Here is a 14,618-nt window from a genome sequence, read left to right on the forward strand (position 1 = left end):
TGTGGCTTACTGAAGGGTATATACGTTGTTTAAAAGACTGTTGAAAAGTTGCAGTTGATGAGGAAATGCTGGATAGTGCTGCTGGATGTACTGATTTTTTTTAAAGAAGCTAGAAATGTGTACATTTATATAAAGTTTCCAAATTGTTCAATGTTGACCACTAAATCACATCAAAAACACCTGTGTGTGTTGATCAAAACATTTGTGGGTGAAATTTGGCCCATTACTTGCATGTATTGGTCTCCCTATCTGGAATTTCGTCTCCCCAGTCCCCTAACTTTGTCCACTTGACAAACCTGTTCCTATCCTGTAAACCTGGCTCAGTTCTCAACTACTCCAAGAAATCGTCTCTGAGCCCTCCTCCCCTGAATGTGTCGATCACTCACTCCTCTCTGTTACCTCAGCCCTTTGCGCACCTTTCTGTTGTGTTTGTTCAGTTGGTGTACTTTTGTTTGTCTGTCTCTCTCATCTTCTGGCCTGTGGGTCTCTTGAGGGCAGGGGCTATCTGTCTCTCACCTCTGTAGCCCAGACCCCAGCGGTGAAGTGACTGATTTCTAATGACCATGGGAGAAAGAGGAAATGGCCGGCACACAAAACAAGGAAGGTAGTGGTGACTCTTGCAGTCATGGGGAGGGTACTAAAGACTCCATGGCATTGATGACAGGATTTTTGCGGCAGTTTTGCTGCTTTTTTGGTGCAAGTTAAAAATCCAGGGGGAAACAGGTGCTAAGACAAAGAGTGAGAACAGCAATAAAAAAGGCACAGGGTGGGCTTCCCTGGTGGCGCAGTGGTTGAGAGTCCACCTGCCGATGCAGGGGACACGGGTTCGTGCCCCGGTCCGGGAAGATCTCACATGCCGTGGAGCGGCTGGGCCCGTGAGCCATGGCCGCCGAGCCTGCGCATCCGGAGCCTGTGCTCCGCAACGGGAGAGGCCACAACAGTGAGAGGCCCGCGTACCGCAAAAAAATAAATAAAAAAATAAAAAAGGCACAGGGTGAAGAAGAGGGCAGGAGAGGCCTAAAAGAGGCCAAAGACCAAAAAAAGGAAAGATGGTCATGTGCTTTATCAAGAAATACCTTAGGCAGTCTGAGCTTAGAAAATCATGTTTAGGTTGTATCCAATGGAATTGGGAAAGAGAATGCACAAAAGTATCACCTTAGAGCTAAAGTGACACATATTAGGTATCAGTTATTGCCAAATAAGTCCAGCAGCAGTATGGACATACACAAATGAGAAAAGCATGGGAAAAGTAGGCTGAAGATTAAAAATAATGAAGAGAAGAGGGAGGATAAAACAAGTAAAGGGATAACAATGAATATTTATTATAAATTGATATAAAACATTTACATAAATGTAGTTGCCTTTGGAGTGTAAAGAACTGGAAATATGTACAATATGAAAATGTCCTTTATAAATAAAATGTCCTTTGAGACCAAAAAGAGATGATAGATAAAAAATGTTTTGGAAATTGAAAAGTACTGAACAAAAAGATATAAAAAATCTGAACTTGCAAAGCCTTTAAGCTATGGGGAGAACATACACATAAAAATACGGGGCTTCAGTCCATAAACAAAGAAGCCCCAAACCTAAGGGTTTCTTTTCAGATTGTAGGAGGGAAGCAGAAGAGCATGGTGGTTAAAGCACAGTTTCATATCCTGGCTCTGCCACTTTCAAGCGGTGTGACTTTAGCCTCTCTGAGCCTCAGTTTCCTCTAGGAAAGTGGAGGTAATAATATATACACCTCAGGGGGTTGCTGTGAGGGTTAATTAAGACACAGCATGTAAAGCGCTTGGCATGAAACCCAGCCCACTGCAAACACACCATAAATGTTAGCTGTTATTATAAACTACTTGACAGGAAAGTCAGGGAGCAGAGAAACTTAAAGCATCTCTATAATTACATGAATTGTGATGAAACAAGTTAAACTCTTGCTTGGTTTTCTTCTAAATTGGATTTTGTAAGCTAAACATGATTCTCTCAGTATCTGAGAGCAGTTGCTAGGAGAAACTGGCAAAAGGCAATGAAGTGGTGAACTCAGCCATTGTTCCTAAAATAAATATGAAATGAGATGGGAGGCTTTGGAACAACTTCTCAGAGGGAAGAAACGACTTCCCAAATGAGAAGTCAATCTAGGACACTGACAGGATGGTGGTGAGAGAGAGGCCAGAAGCAAGAGACACAGAAAACAAGCTCCTGCAGAAAGGAGGCCTCCGGGACCTCCTTTTTGTGAAAAATGCCTAGTTGGGAATCACATACAATCATTTATGGAGCTATATATTTATGTACCTTAGGGAGAGAATGGAAGCTGGATGCGTGAAGAAAAGGTAGAAGAACCTGTAGATGTATGCCCGTCTTATAGGAGGGAAAACAAATGGTTGGAGGAGAGATTACACAAGGTCAGGTGCATGGGGATGACGTCCACAGGGCTGGCTTAGAGTTGTTTTATTGTGTTATTATCAGCTGTATGAATCAAACGTGTTCATCTCCCTAAGATTCTGTTCCCTCACCTGTAAGAGGAGACCAGGACTATGTGCCTAAGAGGGTGAGCATGAGGCTGAAATAGACAGAGCTTGTAAAGTGCTTAGTGAGAACGCAATGGATGGCTCACACTGCTGGTTCTGACATTACTATCCATAGAAGTAGGAAGCGTTAACTTTATCAAATATTTGTAAGATGTTCTCATATATTGCATCCGTAAAACATAACTTTAACCCATTTCTATTCGAGTGTATCACTTAATTTTGTTGCCTATAAGAAAGTTTTAATAAGAGAAATGCATGCATTTTTATTCACAAAGAATCGGTAGTTAATGTTATTCTTGACCTATTTAAAAAAGGGACCCCTAACTCTGCCCCAGGGCATACATTTGCAGGGTTAGTTACTTTAGAAAGTAAAAGAGAAATTTCTGAAACCTCTGGCAGGGCTTGATGGGTTTGTGACTAAATCAATGAGGAGGTTATGGAAATATGATTTATAAACCTCCTCTTGCATATGGTACCTTATCCTCTTATGTGCATTTTAGTGTCTGCCTTTGTACACATCTTGGTGGTAAATGGAAGACAAAGACTTGGTCTGAATCATTTGCCCAACAAAATCACTGTTAAGCTCTTAGGAATGAAGAACGGTCTGTGGAAATTGTTTCAGCTGTGAGCAAGTAGCTATTATCTGTCGAACAGCCACTTGGATTCTCCAACTAGTTACCTTTTGGTCTGTGTTACTCTTTTAAGATGCTGTTTGTGACATAATCCAGCCTCTCTAAGTGGCTGTTCATTATAGGGTGAGAAATACTGAACAAATATAACCCTGCCAGATGCAAATCGAAGTCTCTCCCAGGAAAATCACAAAATGCCTTTTATGAAGTCATTTAAATGAGTCACACAGATAGTAAGCAATGAAATTTACAAATATGTATCTAATGATTCCCATTATTCATACTTAATATGGCAAATGGATAATTTTAGAGGTTGCTAAATCAGATGATAAGTGCTTCAGCTGTTTAAATTCACCAAATTTCTTAATGAAAAACAGACAGTGCTGGCTGACAAGAATGCTAACCAAATGGTCCCTTCCAGCCTGACTAGAATAGAGGGGAGAGGATAAAGCAGAGAGATGACTCTGAACACATTGTATTTTAAAGCAAAAGCCGATGTCGTTCTTCCATTCCAAAGCATACGCAAACTCTTCTCTCAGCATCCATTTAAAATGAAATTCAAATCGGTACCGCTTTTGCAAGCTTCACACCATGCTCATAAGTGAGAGGTTTCTCTTTCATATACAGCAAACGGGCCAAGGTTTTAGGGTCATCTCGGAGATCAATCTGGCAAAAAACACACATGTGATACACTTATTTATTTTTTCAGGCCTCACCAGATGTTTAAAACTGTCACATAATAGAGATGTTTTTCCCTTTGACACCTGTGAATTTTCTTTAAGGAAGCACATACACGTGGCCATGTTATGTCTAAAAATTAGAGTGAGTTCTTTGTAAATGTATACACCAGGCTTTCCTTATAGTTTCCCCTTCAAAGCTATTACCCTGGGAGCTGATTCGAATGATTCTGTAGCTGTTTCAAATGTTTTTGAAATTTCCTGTTTATTTCTAGGTCCCACTTATAGGATATACAAAATAATCAATCAGTCTTACTACTGTACGGTGATGCCTCATTTGATCCCTGGTTATACTACTCATTATCTAATAGTTTATTTCCTGGCTCTGAATATATATATATATATTTTTGTGGGGGGACAGTTTCCAAACCCAATCTTCACCCTCAAAGGGATGAAGATTTGCCACCTGTGAGGATATTCTAACAAATGTGTTGAAGGCAAGTCCTAAAAAGGGCTTGCTCAAGGAATAAGCATTCATCTTTTCAAAGGCAGAACTACTTCGAAAATAGCATCTGTGTTTGGATTAGGGTTGATAATTTAATTAAATATTTAAGTTGCTTTAAAATCTCACTGTGTGTGTGAACCCATGCATACACACATGGGTGTAAATGTGGGCACATAAAGGCTTGTGTTTTAAAGGAAAAATAATATATTCATATATTAGGGTCCCCTAAGCACATTTCTCAGCTTTACTAATTTGTGTGTGTGGGCATTTTTTTTTTGGCCTTAATTTTTCAACTTAGTGCCCACCAGTTATAAAAAGGATTCAAATCATACAAAGATGTTTACATGTCCCATCACATATTTTCCCACCAAATGGTCAAACACTATCATCTGGAGTTAAGGCAAAAGATTTCATTTAAACAAACTAATAATGATCTTTCAGAGCAGAAGCATGAATTGTATTCTGAATTATGGATGTATTAATTATCTGTCCATACACTCTCTAGGAAATGTTTTCCTTTCTTTTCCTTTTAAAAAAATTTCTCTTTGTGAAGCACAATGTAAAATGAGAAATAGAAAGCAGCAGCATATGAAACAGATAATAAAGCTCTTTGGTATCGTTACATTTCCATATGTCTTTGGGATAGTAATTTGGGTTTTAACATAGCAAAGAACAAAATCTATTTAAAACTATAAAAAGCTGGAACAATCTTTAACGCATTTGTGCAACTGGCTTACTGCTGGAGATTCAAACTATGGAACTTTATTAGCTTTCAAAACACTTTAAAGGCTTTTACAATCACAGCTTTATCTGGTATATATCTGTTTTAATGGTTTTTTAAGATCTGAGAGATCGGGGGCTTAAAGGGAATAGAGAGCAATGAATTTCTGTCTTCCTTTTCAAGGGCTGTTCCTGAAGAGTTTTTGTCATAATGAGCCAGTTCTGATTGCTGCAGTCATTTTGACATTCACACCTATTTTGTGACTTTCAAACAATAATGGATTTTAGATATAAAAAATATTAGATAATAAGTGTAATTGACATCTGCACCTCATTCCTCTGGCTCAGGACTGGAGAAGGCTGTCTATTTAAAAAATTACTTTGTTATTTAAAAGCAAAAAGCGGAGAGATTAATTTTTAAAGGTCCCATCAAAACTTCCTGTTTAATATTAAATAGCTTTACTGTCTTTTCAACCATGGGCTAAATAATCATTCAGTTCTTAATAAAGGCTGTTCATAGGATTGATGTATCTGAGACACTCTTCTATAGTGTTTGATAGAATAGGATGTTCAGGAGTTGCGAAAGGGTCTTTTCTTTTTCACAAACCCTCCACCGACTGACCCTCCCTGCCATGCCCGCCTTCGAACCTGGGTCCCTATGAGGACGTAAGGCACGTGAGGCATGCAGTCCTTCAGCTCCGGAACCCACTCCTCCTGGACGTTGTGATAAGAGGCAGGATTTACGACGGAGAAGCAGATCAAAAACACATCCGTGTTGGGGTAGGAGAGCGGCCTCAGCTGGTTGTAATCCTCCTGCGGGAAGAGCAAAGAGTTTGGGCTTTTGTACAGCAGGGGTGAGGTGTGGCCACGTGGTTCCAGGGAGTGCCTCGGGAAAGATTCCACCGCCGTGCCCTTCGACCCCATTCCTTCCCTGACCCTGGAATCTGGTGGTTCCCTATATTACAAGAAGTAAAGGAGCCATCAATCCAGAAAACACCTGTTTGTTCTGTATAAAGATTATGAATTGCCTCCGTTTAAGATGAACTAAAAAAAAAAAACCTAAAAAAAGTTTTTAAAATAGCTTTAGTGAGGTAATTTACATACCATGAAGTTCATCCATTTAATGTGTATAACTCAGTAAGAATTATTGCAATTCTGTCCCTTGGGAATTGTGTTGTATTGAATATGGATTTAAATTAGTGGGCCATTGGCCAAGGCACAGAAATTCTCTCCTTATATAATTGAAAAAATTGCATTGAAATTTAATTAAGAATAAGCTAACTCGAATGCAAAGCAGAGTTGTTGCCAAATCATACACCACAATATTTGAATAAATATATTGTCTGACGGTTTAGAGCTAAGAATTTGGGGATTTGTTTCTAAAGCTACCTAAAAGCCATACTGTGGCCTAATAAATAAAATGCCAGATTAATGACTTTTCCCCAAAGACTTTTCAGACCAGAATATGCTCTAGTTGAAGAGCTCCTGTTTGCATAAGATGTTTATGTATATGCTGTTTTAGTGGGAGACGACAGAGACAAAGAAAAACATTGGATCATCTCAACTTTGGGAAAATGTCAGCAAGTACCTTTTATTGTATGTAAAATGTTTTAGGAGGTTCCAAGGTAAAATCTATTTCATTAGAAGGTTTAATCTATTTTCATAGAATTTGGTAACACATAAGCCCAAAGTAACTTTATGTGTGTGTATACTTTACATGTATATACTATGTATACACACACGTTCTCACATACCACAATATGACAAAATGTTCGTACACACTATGTGTAATTTATATACACATACACACTACATACAGGCACACATACAAACATAGGTACAATCAAATCTATATGTTCACACTTACACACGTGTACATAGACATGGGCAACATATCAATTCATTTATTAGGGTCTGTCCTTACTACTCTTCCTAACACTTAAAAAAGTTACAAAATTTATATATGCTCTTCGCAAAAATTCAAACTTTACGGAAGTACATAGGGTAGAAGTAAAACTTTGTTCCCATCCTGCACTTGATCTCTAAGAGTTTTTCCTCTCTTCCCAGAGGAAGCAGCTATGTAACAGTATCCTTCTGAACTTTTAATATTTATTTACGTATATACCATACACATGTTTATTTAAAAAAGAAATTGATTATATAGCTCATTGTTGTGACACTTATCTTTTTCAACTTAATAGGTCATGGATATTTAAAAATATTGACCTCACTATCTTTCTGTTGACCCTAATAATGTCTTTATAAAAAGGGGGCGCACACAGCCACGTACACGTATGCCCCTTCCAAGGGGAGGAAGCCCCTTGGAATGTCAAGGGTGGTCATCTCTGGCTGGTAGCCGTGCATTTATCTATCATTTACTTAAGGTGCCCAGCACATAGGGACTCAGTATGCATGGCTGGCACTATTACTGCTTTTAATACTAACAAAATCTAAGCAATTTCAATGCAAGCTGGCAAGGATGCTGAAAAATCCTAAAATCCTAAAAAGTGAACTAAAAGAACACACAAAACAATCAGTCATTGTGGTTGAGTACATTGCTTAAAAACTGATTGGGCCAGGCCTGCGATGGCATCTCAGCCAAGTTGTGCCCATGGCTATGTGTGTGTGTGTGTGTGTGTGTGTGTGTGTGTGTGCGCGCGCGCGCCTGCGTGGTGGGGGTGGGAGTGTGGGAGGGGACAGCTTGTCTCTTGTCAGTGACTCTTCCTCTTTCCACAGCTAGCCCTGAAAGCCAAATCTGTCCCACAGTCTCTCTGCCTCTCTCCTTTCTCTCTGGGACTTTCTCTCTCACAGTAGCTGTGAAGTCCACAAGCCAAGAACTCTCCTTCCCGGCCCATAATCTACAGCTGTTCATGATACCACCTGCTCCCTGCCACTTCATCCTCTCATCTGCATTGTCATAAATGGAGTAGGGGCCGTGTTGTTTTTTTCTCATGCCCCACTTGTACTCTGTCCATAGCAAATATTCCATAAATGCTGTTGACCGATTTTGATGACACCGGTCTGCAGTGACCTGCAGATGAACACATGGTTTTTCTGTCTATCATTTACTGCAGTAGTTTTCATTAGAACCATCCAGGGAGCTTTAAAAACATCCTAATGCCCTGCTAACCAACTACCTGCCTCTACCTTCCCTACTCTGGGACCAGTGAAATCAGAATCTCTGGAGAGTGGGCTTGGGAATCTGGGTATTCTGTTCATTGGTCTGAGGTTGGCATGGAGTTGAGAACAACTGATTTACATCATCTTAAATGTCAACAGAGGATGTATCAGGGGCTTATTACTAAGGGCCAGGCACTCTTTCAAGCTCTTACATGCATTATCTAGTTGAATCTTCACACTAGCACTGAAAAGGTGGTACCATCAACATCTGAGTTTCATAGAGAGGAAGTTAAGGTTTAGAGATATTCAGCACTGGACCAATGTTACAGAGCTATTAAGCACCAGGATGGGGGTATTTAGCCTGAATCCAGCTCTAGCTCTTAATTGTGACCACACGATTTGCTTCAGCCCGGAATTTTAAGGGACAGATTAAGCATTTTCTTGAAAATTCATTTATCCAGGAACCTTAATATGGGTTCATACTTTACCCAAGGATCTAGGAAAAGAAATGTTAGAGACCATGGGGTGGGTATAGTATCTATTTCTACAGAGCTATAGAGAGGCATATCTCTAGGCCTGCATCTACCAGAAATTACCACCAGATGGCAGCAGACACTGTATATTTAAAACCTCAAAGCTTAAAAAAGCACAAATGAGAGAAATGTCAGAACTAGGTAAGTTGGGTCACAACTAGGTAAGCAAATAACTGGTAGTCTGAAAGGATCATGTTTACTTGATTCTTTACCTAGAAGCTCTCAAAGGAATTCTGCTCACATTATGGAAAAGTTAGGAAGACCCCCTGGTTGCTGGATTAACTGTAGGTGGGAAGGAGAAAAGTTGGTTTTTCAATAATTTACCCTCCTGGTAGGTCCAGCTGAGTGACTTCTAACTGTGTCCTTCATCGGGCTTTGTCCTGCTCTGTATTCTGGATCTCTCTTCTGTGGAAACCTTAGTCCTGCTGTATAATTCCATTTAAAAAGATTTATTAATTGCCTACTGAATGTCTAGCATACAGCAGTCAGGATGCTATATGAACTATGTAAGGCGAAAAGAATTGGGGAAAAGCTAGTGGGGGAAAAATGAAAATATGGGAAACAATTCGATTTATGTGAAAATGAGACAGGTGAAGTGTCTCTTGCTTTTAGTAAGCTCTCTGATAATAGAATAATGTAGAATAGTTATTTGACTGAATTGGGAAAATACAACTTCAAGGCTGGAAGAGGTCTTAGAGTTCAGTTAGTGCAGTGGCTCCCAGAGTAGGGTCCCGACTCACAGCACGGGCATCACCTGCGAGCTTGTTACAGGTGCACGTTCCCCGGTGCCACCCAGCCTTCCTGAAGCTGAGGCTCTGGGGGAGGGGTTGCTCCACCTGTGTCCTAACAAGCCCTCCAGGTGACTGTCGTAGCTCAAGTCTAGACACTGAATGATTTAATCAGGACTACAGAGCAAACGTACCTCTAAAGAAGGCTCACACCTAGGCTGGTCGGGCTCGTTTCAGCCCCCGTTTGCCACTGGCTGCAGCTGACACACGGCAGTGGGTTCAGGATTAATAAAAGTAAGTGTCCCCTCAGACTGAGGCCTGGGTGCTGGGAGTTTGGGGGACTTGAATTTGTACCAGATGATAACTCGGGTGATTTTTTTTTTGCAATGGGGCACGTTTTGTGTCTTGGTTGGATGTGCACATGTTGAGATGATATAAAGGGGCTCTGAGCATTGGGTCGGTGGTTTATTTTGTATTTGAGGCCCGTTCCAATGTTGAAACTGAGAATGGAAGACTATAAGAGTAACTCAAAGGGGGCTTTAAGGGCTAAAGTGGACAAAGAGGCTGGGCAGGGTATGGGGGTGGAGGGAAGGGTGGGATTTGGGCAAGGTAGCCTTTTTTTTTTTTTTTTTGGCGGTACGCGGGCCTCTCACCGTTGTGGCCTCTCCTGTTGCGGAGCACAGGCTCTGGACGTGCAGGCCCAGCAGCCATGGCTCATGGGCCCAGCCGCTCCGCGGCATGTGGGATCTTCCCGGACCGGGGCACGAACCCGTGTCCCTTGCATCGGCAGGTGGACTCTCAACCACTGCGCCACCAGGGAAGCCCAAGGTAGGCTTTTGAGTGCTTTCCACCCAACTTCACTCCAAAGGCAGGAGAGTGTTTGGTCTTAAGGCAATCTGGTGTTCTGGGGTAACTGTGGGTGATTATCAAACAAGAAAAGTTCAGGGACAGCCTCAGCCTCAGACGGGCCGAACACCTTGGGCTCGAAACATGCCTGGAACAGCCGCATCATGATGGCACAGTGGGGAGCAAGTGAAACTGTTAGACCAGCCCTTCTCAAACTTTATGCATGTTTGAATCACCTGGGGATCTTGTTCAACTGCAGATTCTTATTCAGCAGCGGGCCTGGGGTGAAGTCTGAGAATTTGCATTTGTAACAGGTTTCCAGGTGGTGCTGATACTGCTGGTCCGGGGACCACACTTTGAGAGGCTAGGAGCGTTGCACTGAGCATCCCCTCCCCACCTCCCCACCCCCATACCTATGTTAAATTGGAAATGGAATTCTGCTTCCAAGCCCTGTGGGTTTAATGGTATTTACCCCAGATTTTCAACACATTCTCACTTTCATATTCTCCCATAAGTACACTCATATCTGTCAGTCTTGGTTTGGAAAGTGTGGACAGCACACGTAGGGCAGGAGTGCAGCCTAGTGTTTAAGAACATGGGCTAGGGAGACATATTCTCTGGGTTCAAATCCAGATGGCCTATTGGGTCAGCCAATAGCAAAGAGGAAGGCTCCTGTCCTTCCAGGTTGCCATTAATGAACCCCAGGTGTACTTGGCCTCCCTGCCTGGTCCTTATGTCTCTCTCTTCAGCCCTTGCGGGGGCAGGGGGCAGGGAGAAGGGGAGGAGAAGGGTTTCAGAATCCAGGACAGGTGAAGACGCGTGGTGTGCAGCCCTGGCTGAGTGAGGGGTACAGCTGATGGCCTTCCTGCTTCCCAACTTTCGTGGTTACCAGTGACAGCTGGGCTGCTGTGGTTTCTCAGTGACAGACACCATTCTGTGCTCGGCCACCAGCAGACGGCCCCCGATCCAGCAGTGCTTGTGTGCAGAGAACTCAGGGGTTTATCCTGCTGAGAAGCCAGGCTCCTGACACCAGGAGATTCTCATTCCTCCCTGGTACTGCTGCTAACTGCCACTTTTGCAAATGTTGCTTTTGAGATACGTCCATCCTGGAGTTTGGCCTGAGAGGCCACAATCACAGCAGGGTTTTACCCATGTTGCTCCTGGAGGCCAGGGCCCACGAGAGAAAGAGACAGGGTGTCTTAGTACCGGGACTGGTTCCAGTCTAGGTGGTCGGCTGAGGGGTGGGAGGATGCCTGGTTCAAGGCCGTGACCTGGGAAACGCCCCTCTCGCACTTTGGCATTCCTTAGCCGGCCAGTACCCAGGCTTGTGGCAGTATCCCCACCCCAGCTTCCTGCTCTCCCTCGTGACACACTCTAAAGAAACTGGCCTGCAATCACGTCATTTAAAAGTCGGCTCTCAGACTCTCTGTAGTCAAGCCAAAGATCTGAGCTCTAGAAATCCCTTTCAGAGAGACTCTCCGTAATGCACTTAGGAGGGGCAAGAGTCGCACAGGCTGGGTTGGCAGGACCTAAATAGATCTGGTCTACAGACCAGGCCTTATTGCCTCCCCAGTGTAAGCTGAGTGGGTAACATGCCGAGTCACCCTGTACAAAAACCCCTCACTTCATTGCCTAACCGACTGTTTGGAATTCTACCCAACAGATGAACCAGAGTTCTGAAGGCTCTTTGTCTTCAAAAGACTCCACTCAAAGTCCAAGTATCAGTTTGTTTCAGGGGCTTGGGGAGAGAGCTAATGTTTAGTAGCAGCTGCCGCGTGCTGGCCGTGTTTGCACGTGAACTTCATTATAACCTGCCTTCGGCAGATGCTTGGCTGGCTCGTGCAGTGCTGCAAGCGTGTGTCAGGCGAGGCTGGTGGGGCTGCAGTGATGCCTGAGGTGACCAGGTGTGGCGAGGTGGAGGGAACCAGGTCGAGTGATTTTGTCCAGGGCTGGCTTTGAGGGTAGAAATAACGAGTTCCTATCAGTTTATCTTTCCGAACACACGTGCTTCTTGAAGTTGTTTTTGTTCACTCTGAGCCACAGTTAGCTCAGGACAAAGATGAGGGGCACTGCTCCTTGATTCGTTCATGCGAGAAAATCTAATTATTCACAGCAAGATGGAACCCTATAGCCAGATTCAGAGACTTATTTCTTTTTTTGTGGCTCAGGGATTAATCAATTGGTTTTGAGATCGCTGCTCTTCCTTGTTAGGAACTCTGACCAGATGAATAATTTTGAATTAGTTATAGATCTTCCTTAGCCATGTGACCTCAGCAACATTTGTTCGAATATAACTGAGGAGGCTAGATTATCCTCCTTGAGGCTGGCAATGGAAATGTTGGGACAATGCTTCTAAATTAAATTTGTCACTAAGCCTTATTGGTAGAGTCGTAGAACCATGGGAATCAACTTGGGTAATGGTTATTTTCCACCACATCCTCCTAACATTAGGAACAATGTTTCAACCACCAAAGACTCCCGGGATCATGATTCTTAAATTTTAATGTGCATACAAATCACCTGGAGATCTTCTTCAAATGCATTTTCAGATTCAGTAGGCTGGGGACAGAGCCTGAGATTCTGCATTTCTAATAAGGTCCCTGGCAATGCTGCTGGTTGGTGGACCAGACTCTGAATGGTAAGGTTCTAGAACCGTGGTTCTCAAAGTATGGTATACAGACCAGCAACAGCATCACTGGGAAACCTGTCAGAAATGTAAGTATTAATACTTAGGCACCATCCCAGACGTGTAGAATCAGCAACACTGCAGGTGGGGCCCAGTGACTGGGTTTTAACAAGCCCTACAGGTAATTCTGATCCCTGCTCAAGCTTGAGAACCACTGTTCCACAAAATGAATTACTCATACGTGTCATCCTTCAGTGGAATGCATTCCAATACCTAACAGTCCTTTACTGCTGAGAGGTCTCCCTTGGGTCTAGCCTCAAATTGTTTTGCTTAATTATTACGGTTCTTTTTTTTTTTTTTTTTTTGCGGTATGCGGGCCTCTCACTGTTGTGGCCTCTCCCATTGCGGAGCACAGGCTCCGGACGCGCAGGCTCAGTGGCCATGGCTCACGGGCCCAGCCGCTCCGCGGCATGTGGGATCTTCCCAGACCGGGGCACGAACCCGTGTCCCCTGCATCGGCAGGTGGACTCTCAACCACTGCGCCACCAGGGAAGCCCTATTCCGGTTCTTTTAGGCATTCTCGAGGTCATTTTTAAAGGTCCTAATCATAGAATTTTAGTCCTATAAGGAGCTTTAAGATGTGTTCTGATTTCTTTTCCCCATGCTTTACTCTCCCCTATGAACCTTGTCCACCTCTGGGCTTTCAGAGTAGCTGGTGGAAAGCATTAAAGTGAAAGTTAAATTGAAGAAATATCTATAACCCATTTGTTGTTATATTCTATCGATGCTCATCACTTTCTTCTGTGTCAGAGGTTTGGGTCAATTTGGAGTTTAAAGATATTTTTTCCTCTGCCTTAGAGTCTCAACTCCTATACTAGTATTATTAAATTTTTCTAAGGACAGAGCAGTGGGAAAGAATAATTAAACTGCTTTTATGCAGTTTTATTGGATTCAAAATTAAATAGAGGCCAGGGAGGCTGTTCTGGGGGCAATTAACGCACAGAAGCAAACAATTGTGGTGGATTGCTATAGAACTGGGGAGAACTGGGTGGGCACAAGGGGCACAGAGAGCATTTTTAGAAGGCAAGGGAAACAGAAAGAGGTTTCAGAATCAGGCAATAATCCTTGCTGTATTGAATTTTTCAAACTGGATTATATTAATAAAATATGATTATGGAGGAAAAGGGTGTAAGCTCTTTTTTCAGGCTGTGAGTCCCTGATGGATGGGGACACTCCAATGACTGAATTAGGGTAGGCAACTCCAGCCTGAAGAGCAGTCTCCCTCTATTGCTGGAACGATTTCTGGTGGAGGGGCAGTCAAGCATGAGCTGCACTGAAGCCCTGTACCTTAGCTCAAAGGAGCCAAATCACCTTTCCAATCTGGGCATCTGTGGGCATCCTTTTCTAGTCGTGTGTCTCGGTATTGATGTGAGAGGTCTCCTCCACTTTCCAGTTCCTGAGAGTAGTTGGCTAAAACACCCATCAGCCAGGGGGGGGGGAAACTGGAGGCTTTTAAGAGCCTTGAGTCTGGTGCTAGATTTTCCAAGTTCTCCGCTGCCTGGGCCTGCCCAACATCTGACTTTGATGTTCCACAGACATTTATACAGTGGTTCTTGCAAATGCACACAGAAATCCTAAAGAGAATTTTGTTTATTATGATTTGTTTTTTAGTATAGAGGTATCAAATTGAGCAAAAAGACGTATCTCCAGAT

At 42.9% G+C, this 14,618-nt stretch overlaps 1 protein-coding gene across 1 annotated transcript in view; it reads right to left on the reverse strand.

Moving 5' to 3' along the window:
• RHOJ (ras homolog family member J) overlaps window positions 1–14,618 on the reverse strand; it is an 82,461-nt gene that overhangs the window by 5,945 nt on the left and 61,898 nt on the right. The window contains exons 3-4 of the mRNA XM_019923080.3: window positions 5,702–5,866; window positions 3,722–3,817 (exon numbers count right to left, since the gene is read on the reverse strand). Coding sequence (XP_019778639.1) covers window positions 3,722–3,817; window positions 5,702–5,866 — 261 coding nt within the window. The remainder of the gene's footprint in view (window positions 1–3,721; window positions 3,818–5,701; window positions 5,867–14,618) is intronic.

The sequence above is a fragment of the Tursiops truncatus genome, chromosome 2 (assembly GCF_011762595.2).
Source record: "Tursiops truncatus isolate mTurTru1 chromosome 2, mTurTru1.mat.Y, whole genome shotgun sequence".
NCBI lineage: Eukaryota > Metazoa > Chordata > Mammalia > Artiodactyla > Delphinidae > Tursiops > Tursiops truncatus.